The 19,900-nt window shown below is 44.8% G+C and overlaps 1 protein-coding gene across 1 annotated transcript; it reads right to left on the reverse strand.

Moving 5' to 3' along the window:
* Positions 1–13,517: 13,517 nt before the first annotated feature.
* On the reverse strand, positions 13,518–14,610 carry LOC114585321 (testis-specific serine/threonine-protein kinase 6-like). The gene has a single exon (XM_028707859.2). The coding sequence runs from the start codon at positions 14,365–14,367 to the stop codon at positions 13,534–13,536; it is 834 nt and encodes a 277-aa protein (XP_028563692.1). The 5' UTR covers positions 14,368–14,610; the 3' UTR covers positions 13,518–13,533.
* Between the last annotated feature and the right edge of the window lie 5,290 nt (positions 14,611–19,900).

The raw sequence follows: 19,900 nt of genomic DNA on the forward strand, positions 1-19,900 counted from the left end.
ATGCTCACCAAATTTTTTATTGATAAGAAATACATTTGCAAACAAAAAGAAACAACTCCTAGCGGAGCTTGATTTTGAAAATATATCTGTCCATATTATGCTATACACACACACACACAAATACACATGCACGCACACATGCTATACTATACCACACTGAAATGTTTAAATGTTTCTTTGATTGTCCTTGAATCTTCCCGCCACACTTGCCACACCATTGTGGCATGTCACACCCTTGGAGAACCACTGTTCTAGTCCAGTGTTCCCCAACCTTGGGCCTCCAGCTGTTTTTGGACTACAACTCCCATCATCCCTCGCTAGCAAGACCAGTGGTCAAGGATGATGGGAATTGTAGTCCAAAAACAGCTGGAGGCCCAAGGTTGGGGAACACTGTTCTAGTCCAACATTTTTTTAGAAAAGAAATTGACTTTTTTGCAGTTAGGAAAGTGACAGGGGATTGCATCGAAAGGTGTGGAATGGGCAAATGAAGAATGGGAAGAGATGTGGAACCGACCAGCAAGCAAATCGGGATGAGCGCTTGTCGTATAGCTGCCATGAGAACAAATCAGAACAAATGATCAGTAAAAACCAAATCTAACCTCCACGGAACCTTTCTGAAAGCAAAGCAAATGAAAATGAAAATGTCATTTGGGTGGGAAGCCCACAAATGAATAATGATGACAACCGGCGGAGTCTAAGGCATGTTCTAGGATGCACGGGGAGTTGACACGTACCCGGTGTTCTACTGCTGCTGTGCATTGCCCAGAAGATGAATTGCGGTGGGCAAGAAGACGATCAGGTAAGTCTGTCCCTCATTATAGAGCTCTGAGAAGAAGGGGGGGCAGTCGAGTGACAGTGGCGTTTTGCTGCTTGAAAGCACAGAGATGGGGTGAGGTGAGGTGGTGGTGAAGTGGGCACCTCAGGCAGCAGATGCCAGGGCGTGGGGCTACCCACTTTGCCCAGTGCTTCCCTTAAGCTATGCTAATACCCTCAGGTGCACAGCCTCATTTCTAGTGTGGAAGTAAGATTAAACTGCTGATCCATTTCCAGTCAGTTTATGTATGTCTGTGGAAAGAGGGAGCACCTTCTTCTTTGCCTCAGGCAGCGAAATATATTGGGCCAGCTCTGGTCATGTTGCAGCAAGCCAGGCCATACTGAGAAACTCATTTTAGTTATCCAACAAGCGGGAGCCTCGTGAGGGCACATGAGTCTGCTGATAACAGATTGCCTTGGTGAAGGTTGGTGAGTCACTTTGCAGAAATGGTCAAAACAACATGTGTCTCTGTGCTCGAATTCTCCGAAGAAAAGGCATTAGTCTCCTACATAATTAAAAGATTGCTTCACCTTCTACACATCTCTGCCTGGGAGTACTGCGTTGCACCCTGTAATACTTGACTTTAACAAACTGAAGGAGAAGGGATTACACAACAGAAAATGAAATCTCCATGGAAAGAAAGAAAGAAAGAAAGAAATGAAGAAAGAAAGATCCCTTCTTTATTGCCCTGCACAGTTGCTCTGGTGACATTTGGCCAGATCCATGGCTTAATTAGAGACAAGTAGGCAAGCAAATAAAATAAAATAAGAATTGCAAGACAAATGGCCATCGCGTGGGTTGATTTATTTAAAGATTGGCATTTCCCCATCCTACAAAAATGGCAAGGCATATCCTTCAACAGTGAAACACCACCTCAAGTCTACTTCATCTTGACTTGACTTTCTTTGCTGCCTCTGATGTTTTGAACCATTAGTCCCCAAACCCATTTGGTTTTACCCCTCCCTGTCCCCCTGTCACTTTATATGCAGTCAGGGTCTATGCAGGCTATTGCATGTTCAGACCTTTAAACCTCCCCCTTAAATAAATTCAGACAAGACTCAAATTTTGGTTTGGTTTTTGGCAGAATTGAGGCCACAACTTTATTGATTACAGAAAGTGAGTGGTTGCATAGGCTCTGGTTCGACTAGCTCCCTGCACCGTTGCAGGTATCGCTGACCCAGGGCACCAGCACAGGTCAGCCTACGGTGAACACCTGGATAAGTAGAAAGCTGGGAACAGGCTATCTCCACCACCCAAATGCTCCCCTAGACTCAGGCATGGGCACAACACCCTCACAGGGGTTGACCAAACCATTGAGTCCCTGAATTCCTTTAATGGAATATCTTTCACATAGGGATGGCAAGAGCGTTCTTCCATCCCTATCACCTGAACCAGAGCCTATCCGCAACCTTACAAGTTGTGATGATTTGCTATGCGGCAGGCGAAATCCAAATGGCACCAGCCAATCAGCCAAGGGGGGGAATTCCTGCCGTGCCCCTGTCCCAATGACAGACGACACACGATGGCTGTGCTGGTCCCGGGGGGAGGTTGCCGTGGGGCGAGGTCCAGGACCCGAGTCGAGGGTCGGCAGACAGTCCTCCACGGGCGAAGAGGGGTCCAAAGCGAGGAGCCGGGCAAGGGCAGGAACTCTGGAGGAACAGGACTGGGTGCTGGCCGAAACAGCTCTTCAACGATGTTGCTCCCGCAACCTGGGACCGGGCTGACTGGCCTTTATCTTCTCTGAGGCCAGGGGCGGCCCCGGCCCTCAGGAGACCCGCCTCTCCTGGCCTTAAGGCGAGCACTCCTCCTGGGAGAAGCCAGTTCCCTCCGCCTCTCTGCCCTAAGCCTCTGCAGCTCAGGAGAGGCTGGAGGGTTACTGGACCCAGGAGGAGACTCACCTTCCCCTGACAGGGCTGGGAGAGGCGCACCTGTAGGCACTGTGTCCTCAATCACTTCCGGAGCCAGAGTGGAATCACCTGGTGCCTGCTCCTGAGGATCCGGCACAGGTGCAGGCGCTTCAGATCCAAGGCCCTGCCCCAGCTCAGCCGGCCCTGGAGGCAGGGACTCCTGTGCAGGCTGGGATTCCTCCGGTTCAGCCTCTGAATCGGATTCCCAGGCCATCACACCCGGCCATCACACAGGGTTAGGTTGCCAGGTCTCACTGCAAGACGTGCCCTCTTTAAGGGAGGACCCGATTTCTCCAAGTTGAGCTTCAGATCTAGTGAAATTGTGGGAGCTGGGGTTGTTCCTCAGCTACTTCTCCTCTCCACAATTGGTTTTAAGAAGCTTGTGGCAAAAGAGTCCTTCTGGATTAACAGAACAGGGCGTCTGTACGTACCAACAAAATAATTCTGCTGGTCAAACAGTAAAATGGGATGTTAACCGCCCCTTGGTAAACTTGATGTTTTCTGCCAGTGCTTAGGGACATCTATTGTTTAGCTGGTTGGGTGATCTAACTGATAATTTTTTCTCTCTGCTCTGCTGTTGGGGCACTTGCCCAATCCACCATTTCTTCCGTTTGCCTGCCAAGAACAAGTTGGGTTATACAAGTTTAGCAACACTCACAAAACATCTGGGCCAAACAGGAGCACACAAGACTTTAGTGTGTGTGTGTATGCAGCTAGGGCTATATATAACTAACACACACACACAATTTAAATTGACAGCTCTTAGGTTTTATGTTTTGCGTGTCTTACTGCACTTTCCCATCTGTAGGTGAAATTAAGGCTACAATTCTATGCGTGATTGCTTGTGAGTAAGTCTTTTTGACCTCAGATGAACTTCCCTCCGATCTACAAATGTTGGCTCTGTAAACTGTGGGACTGTGGAACCATTTGATGGCTTGATTAAAATCACCGGCAAGCAATTCTGTACTAGTGAGCTTTATTTTACCTTATTGCTAGATGAGGCTTTTGCTTTCTGAGCGCTGCAATTTCCAGATTTAAAAGAAAAAAAGAGAGTAAACACTTAATTTGGTATTTCAAAATCAACACTTACTGATTTGAACCAGTTTTGTTAATCCGGTGATTTTGCAGAACATGTAACAGCAAACAAATTACAATCTTAGTAGATCTCCCCCACCTTTCAGTTCCTTATTCAGTTGTTGATCCACCAGTTGGTCCCACCAGATGGGGCGGGGTATAAATAGTAAAATTATTATTATTATTATTATTATTATTATTATTATTATTATTATTTGTTATGTACTGAAGTTCTCACCCTGGGCCAGCAGGGGGATACTGTAGATAGGTTTCACTCAGGTCCACATATGCAAATAAGGGATTGAAAGTGACGTTCAGTGATTGGATAGTTACAGAAAGTTGTTACAGTTACGTTGTACTGGAGCTCTATATAAGCAGGCTGGCTGAACCCTTCATTTCACTTCTGTTCTGGCCTGTGAATAAACAAGAGCTGCTTGAAGAATTGCTGTGTTCAACCACAACTTAACATTATTATTATTATTATTATTATTCACTTTCTATGCTCCAAAAATAGATTAATTCAGGTTGTACAAGGAGCCTCTGATAAATACATTTCCTGCTCAAAATGGCTCAAAGGAAGCAGTTCTCTGGATAATTTAACGTTTTTTGATCACAACAGTGACCATAGATTAGTTGTGGATTTGTGGGTCCTGACGCCCTTGGCTTTCTGGGTGCCCTGTCTCCTCTTAGATTCCTGGGTGTTATGGTTTAAAGCTAACAGGCACTGGATTTAATAGTATAAAAATGCAAACTAAACTTCTTTCCCAGATCAGGGAATCACCTGAGGGGAAGTCCTTAAGGAGTACAGAGGTGCTGATGACCAGTCATCAACACATCGAAGGAAGATTCTCCAAATGGAGGTAGCCAGGGTGAAACTGGGCGATGACGACATAAATGAGAGGGGGTGGTTGCCAGGATGACAGGGGGTGTGATGTCACCAAAGTAAAAAATGTCCTTTTTACACAAGGCTTGGGTTGCGCTTTTAGCCACAGCCCTGACTGTGAGAACCAGGAAGCCGGTCTAGATGGAACATATTCTGACCCATCAGGGCTTTCCTGAGGTTTTTAATCAATGTCACATAAATCCTCCCTCCTTGTACTCGTGTCTAGTCTTGGCAAATATATAAGGCATGAAATGAAAACTGGATTGGCACCATGCTTTAACTCTGATATAAAGCTATCTTTAAAAAGGCGGAGACTTTCTTTAAAGAGACCCTGCCACAATTCCCCTGTAATATATACAATATTATTTCCACTGAAGTTTTCCTGAAGTTCTCTTGCTCCCTCCTTCCACTATCTTCTATTCTTTATGAAGTGTGCTTTGATGGTAATTTCAATATTCATGCATCCCGGGTTCATAAAGTCCCCCTACCCCCCAGTTTTTATCATTTTCATTTTTACACTTGAAACAAAACAAATCAAAACCACACAATTAATATTGACTCCCCTTCCATTCCTTCCATGGTTTGGTTTGTTACTTTCCTATTCCACTACATATTCTAATTTCCCCCTATATCTTATTCTTTATCGACTTTATATCTCAGTATTTCTTACTGCTGAATTTATCCTTTTACTGTTAACTTTTTGATATGTTTACAATATATTTCCAAATAATCCATAAAATATTCCCAATCTTCTTCAAATACTTTTTTTTGTCTTGTTCTCTTATTCTGTTTGTCAGTTTTGCCTTTTCTATATATACTATTAGCTTCGTCTGCCATTCCTCCTTCATTGGTATTGTATCTTCGCTCCACTTCTGAGCACTGGACTTATAAAGTTAGTTTGTCCCTTGCAATTTCCGGTGAATTACCTGGTAGGAACACTCCCCGCCCAAAGAATTGCAGGGATAAAATGGGAAGAAAAAAGAGTGAACAGCAACCTTTTGTCCACATGAGAGTAAACCAGATTTGAGATATCTGCATGCCAGCCGGCTAGTGCTTTCATAAGTGATTCAAACACGGACACGAAACATGGTCCCAAAGTGGTATTTTAGCTCTCTGTGCCCTGCGTTGTATAATTGTCGCCGTTTCTTGCTAAAATAATTTCTCTCTCTCCAGCAACGGCTTAGCAATTGCTGCCTATAATTGTGCAATCTGACTCAAATGGGAAATGGCTTGCTGAGCCTAATAAGCACTTAGGTGTGGGTCCTCTAAATGTACCTGCTGCCATGGCAACTCCTGTTTATAATACACAAGAAGGTAAGCCTGTTAAGTCAGTCTCTCTGCGCAGTTCTGTTCTGCCTGCCTTTCGTCCCTTAAAGCCAAGAGGCCTTGAATTTGCTAGAGCTGGTTTAATTACCAGAGCTGGAAATGACCAGGCTGCATATTTAGATGAGTATCTGATTAACCTTGAGATGAACACATTTTAAGGTTCTGGAAATTCCCCATATTTTCACTCGGCCAACACAGATCAACTTTGCATGTGTTGTTGTTTAGTCGTGTCCGACTCTTCGTGACCCCCTGGACCAGAGCACGCCAGGCACTCCTGTCTTCCACTGCCTCCCGCAGTTTGGTCAGACTCATGTTTGTAGCTTCGAGAACACTGTCCAACCATCTCGTCCTCTGTCGCCCCCTTCTCCTTGTGCCCCCAGTCTTTCCCAACATCAGGGCCCTTTTCCAGGGAGTCTTCTCTTCTCATGAGGTGGCCAAAGTATTGGAGTCTCAGCTTCAGGATCTGTCCTTCCAGTGAGCACACAGGGCTGATTTCCTTAAGAATGGAGAGGTTTGATCTTCTTGCAGTCCATGGGATTCTCAAGACTCTCCTCCAGCACCAGAATTCAAAAGCATCAATTCTTCGGCAATCAGCCTTCTTTATGGTCCAGCTCTCACTTTCATACATCACTACTGGGAAAACCATAGCTTTAACTACAAGGACCTTTGTTGGCAAGGTGATGTCTCTGCTTTTTAAGATGCTCTCTAGGTTTGTCATTGCTTTTCTCCCAAGAAGCAGGCATCTTTTAATTTCGTGGCTGCTGTCACCATCTGCAGTGATCATGGAGCCCAAGAAAGTAAAATCTCTCACTGCCTCCATTTCTTCCCCTTCTATTTGCTAGGAGGTGATGGGACCAGTGGCCATGATCTTCGTTTTTTTGATGTTGAGCTTCAAACCACATTTCGTATTTCCCCTTCATATTTCTCCTTCATGGATCACTTCCCCCTTCATGGATCACTGCCTTGCCGTGGCAAAGGGGCTTGAATAACTCAGAGAAGCAATGGACTATGCCGTGCAGGGCCACCCAAGATGGACAGGTCATAGTGGAGAGTTTTGACCAAACGTGATCCACCTGGAGCAGGAACCGGCAAGCCACTCCAGTATCCCTGCCAAGAAAACTCCATGGACAAAGACAACTTTGCATGTAGAGATGGGCAAATTTCTACTGCAAAAAAACTCCTCGCCCAGCATGAAGTCACCTGGTCCAGGTGTGGGGAACCTCTGGCCCTCCAAGTGCTGCTGAACTACAACTCCCATCAACCCCAGCAAGCATGGCCAATAGCCAGAGATCTATCATTGTCAATCAGTGACATCTGAAGGGACAAAAGTTCTCTTATACCTTCTCTACCAGGTTTGCCAACTTTTCCTGTTGAACTTCAGCCCGTCATGCTGCTTTTATGGGTGGAGGCAACCTACCTGATCCTGAACACACCCACGGTGGTGAAGAAAGCCTTACCTTCTGGATTTCTGCCTGTCATGCAAATGGACATGGACTGATGAATTTGCACAACACTAAATCGATCAGTTTGCTCAATGGTGGAGCTGTGAAAGAAAAACCTTAGCCTGTGTCTGTATGCTAGCACTTTTTATGAGGTATTTGCAAGGAGCAGTAGTGTATCAATTGCAGCTCCGGACATCTATGCTTCATAATCCAAGCTGGTGGAGGTTGAAGGCTGCAAAGCAGCATGAACCTTGGTTGTAACTGATGTGATCACATTTCTTTTTTTAAAAAAAAATATTTATACAGTGGTACCTCTGCAACCCCAGAGTCGGTCACGACTGGAACTAATGGTCAGGGGTCCCTTTACCTTTTACCTCGGGTTTCAGACGCTTCAGGTTACAGACGCTTCAAGTTACAGACTCCACTAACCCAGAAATAGTACCTTGGGTTAAGAACTTTGCTTCAGGATGAGAACAGAAATTGTGCAGCGGTGGTGCGGCGGCAGCAGGAGGCCCCATTAGCTAAAGTGGTACCTCAGGTTAAGAACGGACCTCCAGAACGAATTAAGTTCTTAACCCAAGGTACCACTGTACTTTTCAGATTTTTACATTTCACTTATTTTACAATCATTTCGACATTTTAAAACTTGACTTCCTTCCCCCTCTTTCTGCGCTTCCTTAAGTTTATCTTTAAGATCTTCTGTATATCTAAATTAACTCAACTTGCTCATTTATTTACCCTGCCAAAGTTTTTATCTGTTTACAATTTATCTGTAAATATTCAATAAACCATTTCCATTCTTTTATAAAAAGTTTATCTTGACTTCTTATTCTTACGGTAAGTTTCGCCATTTCTGCATATTCCATAAGTTTTTGTATCCATTTTTCCTTTGCTGGGACTTCTTCTTCTTCTTCTTTCTATTTTTGGGTAAGTAACATTCTTGCCGCTGTAGTCGCATCCATGAATAAATTTCTATACAATTTAGGTAGTGTAATTCCCAGAAGAAAGGCTTCTGGGTTGTTTTTTTACAAACATTATTTTAAACATCCTTTTCATTTCATTATATATATATTATATATTTCCCAGTAAGCCTTAACCTTACTGTGACCGCGCTTGGTCTGAAGCCCTGACAAGAGGACAGGGGCCATGTCACACCCTTCTCTTCAGATACGTGGAACCTTCCGTTTCCTCCTATTGCTCCCTGATCTATCAAAGCATGAGAATTGTCGTTTTGGTAAAACCTTTCCTCATAGAGGAGTATCTTTACATAAAAAGATTATTGACTGAAGGATAAAAAGTAATGTGTCAATACAGTGGTACCTTGATTCTCAAACTTAATCCGTTCCGGATGTCCGTTCCAAAACCAAAGCATTCCAAAACCAAGGCGTGCTTTCCCATAGAAAGTAATGCAAAATGGATTAATCCATTCCAAACTTTTGAAAACAACCCCTAGAACAGCAATTTAACATGAATTTTACTATCTAACGAGACCATTGATCCATAAAATAAAAGCAATAAACAATGTGCTGTATTATAAAATCAGTAAGACAACATTGTAGATGATAAAAATAATAATAATAAAAAATTCTTACCTGCACTGATGATAGTTATTGTTTGGCTGGGGGGCTTTTATCCATTTCCGCAGTCACACAATCAATCAATCAATCAATCAATCAGTAGCTGAACTGGGTTCCACACAGTCACAAAAACAAAACAAAAAAGCCGCAAAAACAATAATGCAAAATAAATAACAAAAACAGACAGACCTCAGCGTAACACTCAAATCGGAAGCGTAACACTCAAAAGAGAGCACGTTCAGCTTCCGAAAAAAGTTCGCAAACTGGAACACTTACTTCCGGGTTTGCAGTGTTTGGGTTCCAAGTTGTTTGAGTACCATGGCGTTTGAGAACCAAGGTACCACTGTACTTGTAAGTGCACAGGGTGAAATAAGGCATAAAAAGCAGGGAGGGGGAATGAAAAGGGGGGGAAAGAGAGAGAGAGAACACCCATATATACAAAACAAAACGAAAATGAAAACAGAACTTATAAACATTACAAGATTGTAGTCAACCTACATTTAACCCAATGCAGTGTTTACAGAAACGAATTCCATGAGAGTTAACGGAAGCCTGGGGGAAAGGAAAGAATTCTCTTGATCTGAGCTTGAGCTCCTTCTTTCTTGTCTTGGGAGTGAGGAGATAGTACGGAAGAAGCTTTTGAGACCCACCACATCCACCTCAGACCCACAGGTCTTGCTGGTGGGGTTCAGGACTAATGGAGGCATCTCTTAGGGATGGAATTAGACCGGGTGAGGTCATTTCCTGTGTGATGCTGCAATTGACCTGGTTCAGCAGTCATGAAAGACCGAGGAACAGGAAAAACCGGATGCCGGTTATTACGTGAGCCAGAACAGTACTTACCTCTGAGGAAAACACACATATTTCAAATGCAGTTTATCAACTCCAGTCACATCCACACCACATATTTGAAGTGCATGTGGTCAATCACAGGGGCTGTCGTTTGTTAAGGGTGTTGGGAATTGTAGCTCTGGGAAGTGTAAAGCTACAGTTCCCCAGAGGAAAGCCATATATTTTAAATGCACGTGGTGGACGTGACATCTGTTTCCTTCTGATTTTTCTATTTTGGCTTGATATTTAAAGAATTCAGCCTCTAAATACAGGAAGCTCACAACTTGCGCACGTTTAACTTATGCATATTCCGCTTTACCTGCTTGGCAAAAATAAAAATAAAATAAAAAGGGGTGTGGAAATGGGGCGGGTGTCCAGGAAAAAAAACAAACTTTTGCAATCCCACCCGCCATTGAACCCAATGTGCTTTGATGATATGTGATTTTGGCTTTAGGTGTGATTCCCGGAATGTTACCGTAATTTGTGGGAAATGGCACTGGGGGTGGTTAGTTATGGCACAGGAACCAAGTTTATTCTGGTAAGAAATGAAAGGCCTTGCTGCCATGCGGTGTTTCGTTTCATTTTGAACTGTCTGATAAAACGGGTCAACAACCCTTCTTGGGTACACAAAGTGTTTGTCCCTCATATCCTCCAACATTGAGCCTCTGAAAATAGGGACGTCCTATTCCATCATATTATTATTATTATTATTATTATTATTATTATTATTATTATTATTTACACGCCACCTATCTGACTGAGTTGCCCTAACTGAGTTGCTTCCAACAAATATAAAAACATAATAAAATATTAAACTTTTTTATATATATAATTTTTTTTTATACGGGGCTGCCTTCAGATGTCTTGTAAAGATTGTATACAGTAGTCACTTATCTCCTTGGCTCAAGAGTTGCACAACTCCATACCCTCCAACCTTTCTCCGAAGAAAATAGGGACGTTCTAAGGAAAAGCGGGACATTCTGCGATCAAATCAGAAACAGGAATGGCTTTTGTCAATGAAAAACAGGGGCACTTGGAGGCTCTGTTGTCTGTGTGTTATGAACATCAATGGAGGGAGAGCTGGCCAGTTTGGAAAAGCACCTCAGGTCAGCTTGACAGACACGGCCGCTTGACTTTCACCTGGACTGTGCCTGCATCATCTCTCCCATATGACCCCAATATTCTTATCTCATGGAGCAATTACTGAGGCAATATCATGGGAAGCCCCAAAGGCCAAACTAGATTAGAAGTTTGCCACATAGTTTGCCCTTGCATCATTTCTCTCCCCTGCCGGTTCACGGCTGTAGGGAGGGGAATGTAACGCTTCGCCCCCACTGTGGTTCCAAATTTTGGATGTGACTGCTGGGTCAACGAGTCAATTTCTGCAAACGCAGAAGGCATAACGATTCTTGCATGGGGAGGAAAGGGGGCAAAAGCAGTGGAGAGAAAAAGCAGAGAGCGAGTGAGAACAGTCTGACCCGATTAGCTGCAGACAGGTTCACAAAGACAAAGGCTTTGGAGAACTCCCTGAACGGCAGACTGCAGGACGATCTGCCTGTCCCGTTGGTGAAGCCTTGCTGTGGACTGACCAGAAAAGGTCAAAGACTTGCTTTCACCTGGTGATCAGGAAACTGGCCCTCCCCATTGCTGAAGGTGGCAAGTTAGGTTCCGGTGAGCCATCACTGACTGATAATCATATCCCCTATTATAGTGGAGAATATGCAGCTGTCCCTTATGGGGATCAAACCTGCGACCTTGGCGTTATCAGCACCACGCTCTAACCAACTGAGCTATGCATTCTATTGATTGGATGACTGCTTTGTGCATGGGTGTAGTCAAGGGGAGGGCAAGGGAGGGCAGCTGCCTGCCCCCCCCCCACATCAAATGAAACAACAGAAATACAGTTGTACCTTGGAAACTGAATGGAATCCATTTTGGAAGTCCGTTCGACTTCCAAAAAGTTCAGAAACCAAAACGTGGCTTCCGATTGGCTGCAGGAAGCTCCTACAGCCAATCGGAAGCTGTGGAAGCCTTGTCAGACATTTGGGTTCCAAAGAACGTTCGCAAACCAGAACACTCACTTCTGGGTTGACAGCGTGCGGGAGCCAAAACGTTCAACTTGCAAGGCGTTTGGGACCCAAGGTACCACTCATGTCAGTTCTGCCCCCCCAAACAAAAGTCCTGCAACCCCCCCCCCAATAAATCCTGGCCATGCCCATGGCCTTCTGGACATTTCCACCGTGATATAGTATTGTGGGCCAATGCATTATAATTGATACAATTGAGTTGAGCCTTTTTCCAATCTGGACTTCTGTTACCGATTACATCATGGGTAGGCAAACTAAGGCCTGGGGGCCAGATCCGGCCTAATCGCCTTCTAAATCCGGCCCATGGATGGTCCGGGAATCAGTGTGTTTTTACATGAGTAGAATGTGTCCTTTTATTTAAAATGCATCTCTGGGTTATTTGTGGGGCATAGGAATTTGTTTTTGTTTTCCAAAATATAGTCTGGCCCCCACAAGGTCTGAGGGATAGTGGACCGGCCTCCTGCTGAAAAGATTTGCTGACCCCTGGATTACTGCATAATCCTGATCAACTCTCAGGATGGACTGTGACAGTGTTTACACAAGGTTCACGCACCATAAATTTAAAGCACGTTGTCCTTCACCCTGCAAATAACCCCTTTGATTTGGGAAAGTTTGGATCCCAAGATCTTAGGGCCCGCTAACATTTTTTATTGGGAATCCACGGTTGTCCTTTAAAGATGATCCAACCAGGAGAGGGTACTTTTATAAGCATTTTGATTCCATAGGAAAAGTCTGACCAAGGACTGCACAAGCAAAGGTACCCCATACCAAAGGCAGTGTGAGAGTCCTGTTTCTGGTCCAGCTCCTTCCAGTACAGCCAGCACCCCATCTATGCTGAGACAGCACATCAGAATCCTCTGAAATGCTGCAGGGGATTCTGACGTACTTCCTCAGTACAGGATGCCACACTGTGCGAGACACCGCTCCTTCAAACCAGTTTCCCCAAACTTGAGCGATCTGTAGGAATCCCCTCCAAACAAACGAGAAGTATCGCTTGTTATGTACTGAAGTTCTCACCCTGGGCCAGCAGGGGGATACTGTAGATAGTTATGCAAATGAAGGATCGAAAGTGACGTTCAGTGATTGGATAGTTTGTATGCAAATGAAGGATCGAAAGTGACATTCAGTGATTGGATAGTTTTAGAAAGTTGCTACAGTTACGTTGTTCTGGAGCTCTATATAAGCAGGCTGACTGAGCTCTTCAGTTCAGTTCTGTTCTGGCCTCGGAATATCAAGAGCTGTTTGAAGAATCGCTGTGTCGTCTGATATGTACGCCCACAACTTAACATCACCCTGAGCAGAATGAGAAGCTGACACACAAAAGTGGGTTTTAAAGATCTCATTGGCACCCCAAACTTAAATACATTTGTTTGGAAGTAAGTCCCGTTAATTTCAGAGGAACTTACATCTGAATTGCTTTTCTCTTTTTCCTTTCCCCCCATTAAATCCGTTTGCCCACTTACTTCTTCTCATGCTCAACAATCCCAGAAACCTTTCTGAGAACTTAAACGTTTCCATTGTCCGGTTAACATGACCCCCCCCTCCCTTGAAGCAGCTGCGTCTGGTAGGTGTCCTGGCGAAAGCCATCGCACTTAGGCTTCCCCCTTCAGCCAGCTGTTCTTAGATACTTGCCCCACACAGGGCCGGGATTCTGGGCTGAACTGGAGCAGCTGCTTTATAAGGGCTTGGCAGGGCTCCGCCAAAGCGGGCAGGTCTTCGGGGAAAACGACGCCTTTCTTCTGGCGACACGGCATGTTATGGATGTGGGTGTCATCGAAGGGCATGCAGCCGGTTATCATCACGTAGAGCATGACGCCCAAACTCCACACGTCGTACTTTTTGGGATCGTAGGGGACACCCATGAGGACTTCGGGAGAGGCGTAGGCCGCAGAGCCACAATAGGTGGTACTCAGCTCCGGGTACCCGCGCGATTCTCTGCCAAAGCCAAAGTCGGTCAGCTTTGCTCGGCGGCCGTCCGAAGTCAGCAGCACGTTCTCGCACTTGAGATCCCGGTGCACCAAATGCCGGTCGTGGAGGTAGCGCACGGCACCCACCACCTGGGCAAAGATGTCCCGCGCCTCAGGGGCGCAGGGCAGTTTGCCTGTCTTCTGCACCATCTGCAGCAGGTCTGTAGATGCGGCCTCCATCACAATGTACAGCGTCCCGTTGCAGACTTCGATGAACTCGTAGACCCTGACGATGTGCGGATGACGGATCCCTCTCAAGATGGAGAGTTCCCTCGGCAGAAACTTCTCCACAAAATCCCGGGGCGCTCGACGCCGGTCCACCATTTTGATGGCTAGTGGCCCCTTGTATTTGGCCGAAGTGGCTACTCTCACCTTGGAATAGCTGCCTTCCCCCAAGGTTTGGCCCAACTTGTAACCGAGGTCGCTCAGAAGTTTGTCTCCTCTGGAAGCCCTTGACATGATGACCTGGTCAGGGTGACAAGGCCTGTAGTTTTTCTTCCCGGGACTCAGTGCTTTAACCCATTGTGATAGACATCTCTAGACTTTCACTCCCCATGTGCCCACTGAGGGCTTGGCTTCGAAGTCATCACTACTCATACAGGTATTGTGAAGTGGCTGGGAGTGTCATGCACTATGTCTTCCTGTGCATAATCAGCAGTGCCAAGACCCTTGTGGTCCCAGAACTGGTCAGTCCAGCTTCGATATCAACACTGAGGAGGTTTTGATTCCTTTTCTTCAAGGGATGGATTATATAACCTGCTTCCACTTTATGGAGGAATTCCCAATGACATTCTTCTCTTTTTTTAGACATAAAATTTATTTGGCTTTTCAAATAAAACATTTACAGATATATCACACATCAATCATAAAAACAAGATTCCAAGGAATCTCCTCCCCTTTGTGGGTCCTTTCCTATTAATCCTTTCCTCTCGCATCTTTTATGACAATCCAAAACCCTTACCTCTTCCATTATGTCCAGAATTCCCAGGTAGAGCTACCACTTGAGGCATTGTATACTTAGTTTTTTATATATAATTTTTATTAAATTTTCTGTTTTACAATTTAGAATATGCATATAAACAACCTTAAAATATCAAAGACTTCCCTTCTTCTCTTTCCATGGTTCATTTTGCATAACATAAATCCCTGCATGTTCTATATAAACTAAACCACTCAGCATTCCATTATTACATCCATCAAACTTATTTACACTGTTGAATTTATCTTAATGCTGCCAAAGTTTTCAAGTGTGCACAATTTCCCCCCATACATTCAATAAACATTTTCCAGTCTTCTTTAAACGTATATTCTTCTTGTTCTCTTATTCCATAAGTTAGGTCTGCAAGCTGTGCATATTCCATCAGTTTAAGTTGCCATTCTTCTTTAGCTGGGACCTCGCTCGTTTTCCATTTGGGGCCTAACAAAACATGGGCTGCAGTAGTGGCATACATAAATAACCTTTTTTTGACACCTGGGAATATCTGTCTGAAATACCCCCAACAAAAAGGACTCTGGGGTGTGTGTTTTTTGAAAGGTACTTTAAAACATTTTTTCAATTCATTATGAATTATTTCCCAATACTCTTCTACCCTTTTACAGGTCCACCACATATGAAAGAACGAGGCATTGTATACTTTGAAAGTTTTCATCATTTCCTCCCTTGACCTGCTTCAGAAGTTCCTTCAGATCTGGGGGTGGAGAACATCTGGCCCTCCAGATGTTCTTGGACTCCAGCTCCCATCAGGCCCAGCTACCAAGGATGATGGGAACTGAAGCTCAACCACATCCGGAGGGCTACAGGCTGCCCACCACCCCTGCTTTCGATTCTAAATCTTTTCAAATCACCTGCGCACAGCTCAAATGTGCAGAACCAATTTTTGTGTGTGCCAAGAACACAGAGAACATTCGAGGGAGTTCAGGCTGTCTGGATTATGGAAATAGGCCCTCGACTTGAAAGGAAAACGAAGCCGAAATATTTTATGCTAATACAAATTAGCATCGTGGTTTATCCTAATGTGCATTTTAAAGGCAAGCTGGGTTTGTCTTTCTGCAAAGGAGTTGCCCTGACAAAGAAGGCCTGAAAGAGATCTCCAAGGAGGGCGGGGAGCTCAAGGTCAAACTGGCAAGGTAAAAGCAAAACCTTTGATTTCTTCCAGTAAGAAATGCCACACAAATAGGAAGTTGTTTAACTCCTGTTAGGAGGTGTCACAAACAGGAAGTAGTTTGACTCCTCTTATGAAATCTGCTTTAATTAAATCCATCATTTTGATCCCTTGAAGCGCAACGACTAGATGGCCTACACCTACCTAGTAATAACAGCCTACCCGAAATGTTTGGGTGGCACATTTAGAAGCATACATAGAATACATAGAACCCCCTGCAATGCAAAGCACTGCTGATCATTGCTTCGGAAGCTCATGCTCTAAGATTATATTCATCATAACTTTAAAAAACACCCCAAACTCTGGTGTTTTCCAATGTACAGACTCTCCATGTGTCCCTATTTTCCAGGGACAGTCCTGGATTTACAGAAGCTGTCCCAGTTTCTGATCTGATCTCGGAATGTTCCGCTTTTCCTTAGGACGTCCCTATTATCATCGGAGAAATGTTGGAAATTAAGGTAAGGTAAAGAAAGGTAAAGGGACCCCTGACCATTAGGTCCAGTCGTGACCGACTCTGGGGTTGCGGCGCTCATCTCGCTTTATTGGCCGAGGGAGCCGGCGTACAGCTTCCGGGTCATGTGGCCAGCATGACTAAGCCGCTTCTGGTGAACCACAGCAGTGCACGGAAACGCCATTTACCTTCCCGCCGAAGCGGTACCTATTTATCTACTTGCACTTTGATGTGCTTTTGAACTGCTAGGTTGGCAGGAGCTGGGACCGCACAACGGAAGCTCACCCCGTTGCAAGGATTCGAACCGCCGACCTTCTGATCGGCAAGTCCTAGGCTCTGTGGTTTAACCCACAGCGCCACCCGCGTCCCATATAAGTGGCTGCAAATTTCATGAACATCACTGGAATGTACTTCCCTTAAATGTGTTTTGGGTGTAGACAGGAAATCCATAGATTTCATCCAGGGCTGACTCACAGGCTGTCTCTTTGCCCAAGGGCAGCATAGTGGCATTGAATATCAGTTGTTGGCAGAGCAACAGCAAGGAAGGGCTACTGTCTTCAGACCCAAACATCTGCTTGGCTGCTATAGGATGCAGAATGCAGGGCTAAACAGACCCACTGTGCTTTTACCTGACAGGGCTTTCCTGGTGCCCTTGCCAGAAGCGGCTTAGTCATGCTGGCCACATGACCCGGAAGCTGTACGCCGGCTCCCTTGGCCAATAAAGTGAGTGTCGGTCCCCAGAGTCGGTCACGACTGGACCAAATGGTCAGGGGTCCCTTTACCTTTTATATGGGACCCAGCCAGGGCCGGATTTAGGTTTGAGGAGGCCCTAAGCTACTGAAGGTAATGGGGCCCTTTATATGTCCAGCTGTCCTTTGTCAACAACAAATTGTTACTCTTTTTTGTGTTGCATATATGCTATATGGTAATTTATGGACCTAATACAGGCATAGGCAAACTTGGTCCTCCAGATGTTTTGGGACTGCAACTCCCATCATCCCTAGCTAATAGGACCAGTGGTCAGGGATGATGGGAGTTGTAGTCCCAAAACATCTGGAGGGCCAAGTTTGCCTATGCCTGACCTAATAGGTATCTAAAGCCTTTTGCACATAACAAAATATGTATTTTATCAAAGTAATTGTTGAACTGAAACCAGTGATATTTTAGGGAGGAGGCTAGCAGGCGGGCCCCATTACATACATCAGTGATGGCCAACCTTGGCCCTCCAGCTGTTTTGGGACTACAATTCCCACCATCCCTGACCACTAGTCCTGTTAGCAGGGATGATGGGAGTTGTAGTCCCAAAACAGCTGGAGGGCCAAGTTTGCTCATCACTTCCTTACATAATAGGAGCCTACAAAACACAAAATACTGTTGCTGTATGTAGGTTTTCTTTTATTTGGGTTTTTTATCTTATATTTTGGAAATGTACAACCAGTTCTTTTCCTTTAAATTTTTTTGGGAGTCCCCAAGAGAGTGGGGCTCTAAGCTATAGCTTGTTTAGCTTATACGTAAATCCAGCACTGGACCCAGCAAGGCAGCTGTGCAAATACATATAGCAAAGAGGTTTTCATGAAAAATGCCCCATGCACTCATCGGGGGGAGGCTCAGGGGTGAGGCATCATCGGGGGAGGCTCTATTCAACAACAACAACTTCATTATTTATACCCCGCCCATCTGACTGGGTTGCCCCAGCCACTCTGGGTGGCTTCCAACATATATAAAAACAGAAAACATTAAACATTAAAAAATCACAACCTATACAGGGCTCCCTTTATAGATGTTTCTTAAAGGTTGTATAATTACTTAACTCCTTGGCTCAGGGGGGTCACATAACTCCATGGCCCCCAACATTTTCCCAATGAAAATAGGGACGTCCTAAGGAAAAGCAGAACATTCCGGGATCAAATCAGAAACTGGGACGGCTTCGGTACTGTAAATAGGGACACTTGGAGGGTCAGGCCTCTGTATTTGGTGTCCTAGGTTGCAGCCAAAGTATTTGGAGCTGAGTGGTTAGAAATAATGAAGGCAGGGCTTTCTTTATTTCAGGGGGAACTCACTGGAACTTAGTTCCGGCACCTCTCAGGTGGGTTCTGGCACTTCTCTGGCGAGTGCCGTTGCCATTCTAAGAGAATGAGGGAGGCGTTCATAGTGAGTTCCGGCACCTCTTTTTCTAGAAAAATAGCACTGTATGGCATAATAAATGTGGGTTCAAAAAACAACAACACCTTGCCTCTTGCTTCTATTTCTTTTATGTCCTTACCGCACCTGTGGGTAGCAGTTGAATACGGCAATCTAGAGCCACGTGCATCTACATGCACTATAATTATGAGACCGCAGATAGCAAGGTGGTGTTTTCACCTGTCATATATTGCTGGCTGGCAGGCAAATGGACAAACAGGACCAGAAGACTTAAAAGAAAAAATGCACGAGAGCCAAACTGGAGGAAAAACAGGAAGGTTTTGTGCAAGAATGCTGCAATAATTTGCTGCCAGCAGATTCCGCCCTCCCACCAAGGGAACCACAATTTGTTGCTGAAGAAGGGCAGCATTTCAGGTTTTGATTAACAGTTTCCCTCTGTTCAAATTTCACCTCATATGTTAACTAAGTGGCATCTACAATTCCCAGAGTTCCCTGGGAAGAGGGGTTGCTAAACCACTCTGGGAATTGCAGCTATGAGGAGATGATACTGCTTTAAAAGTATAGTATCGGCCTGGGTAGGACTAACATTTCCTACAGCCCTAGATCTGGTCTTTACTGAGCACTTTGTTTGCTGGGAGATTATATAAATGATGAGCGTTCCTCCTGAATTTATCCTGATTTGCTTGTGGTTATACATCTTCTAATTAATCAACAATTTATCCCACTCATTTTAAGTGCATTTCTGCATCTTTTCTAACCACAAAACCTGCACACGGGGGCTTATACCCAGAACAAACTTACCGTAGTTGGTCTCTAAATAATTTTATTATTATTATTATTTCGACTGTGTCAGACCAACATGACTACCTACCTGAATCTAGAACCACAAAACCTGTTATTGTTTTGAAAAGAAAGATGGGTTTGTTGCACCATGACACTTGAATTGCACAAACCTAAATTTCCAGTTTGGATTGACTCTCTCCTACAAAATACTGGCAGTCTGGAGGCGACCTATGACCTCTGCTGCAAAAACCGCACTTATGAAAGCCCACATGGTAGTGATATTACCCTGGCATGTGAGTGACTGCGAAATTAGAGGTCCCTTCCTAAGGCATAGAAAAATAAACAGGTGACCATTAGTAGGTGACTAAGAGGGCAGGTTTGGGATGCGGGTTGCGCTGTGGGTTAAACCACAGAGCCTAGGACTTGCCGATCAGAAGGTTGGCGGTTCGAATCC

Source organism: Podarcis muralis, chromosome 1, assembly GCF_964188315.1.
Source record: "Podarcis muralis chromosome 1, rPodMur119.hap1.1, whole genome shotgun sequence".
Lineage (NCBI taxonomy): Eukaryota > Metazoa > Chordata > Lepidosauria > Squamata > Lacertidae > Podarcis > Podarcis muralis.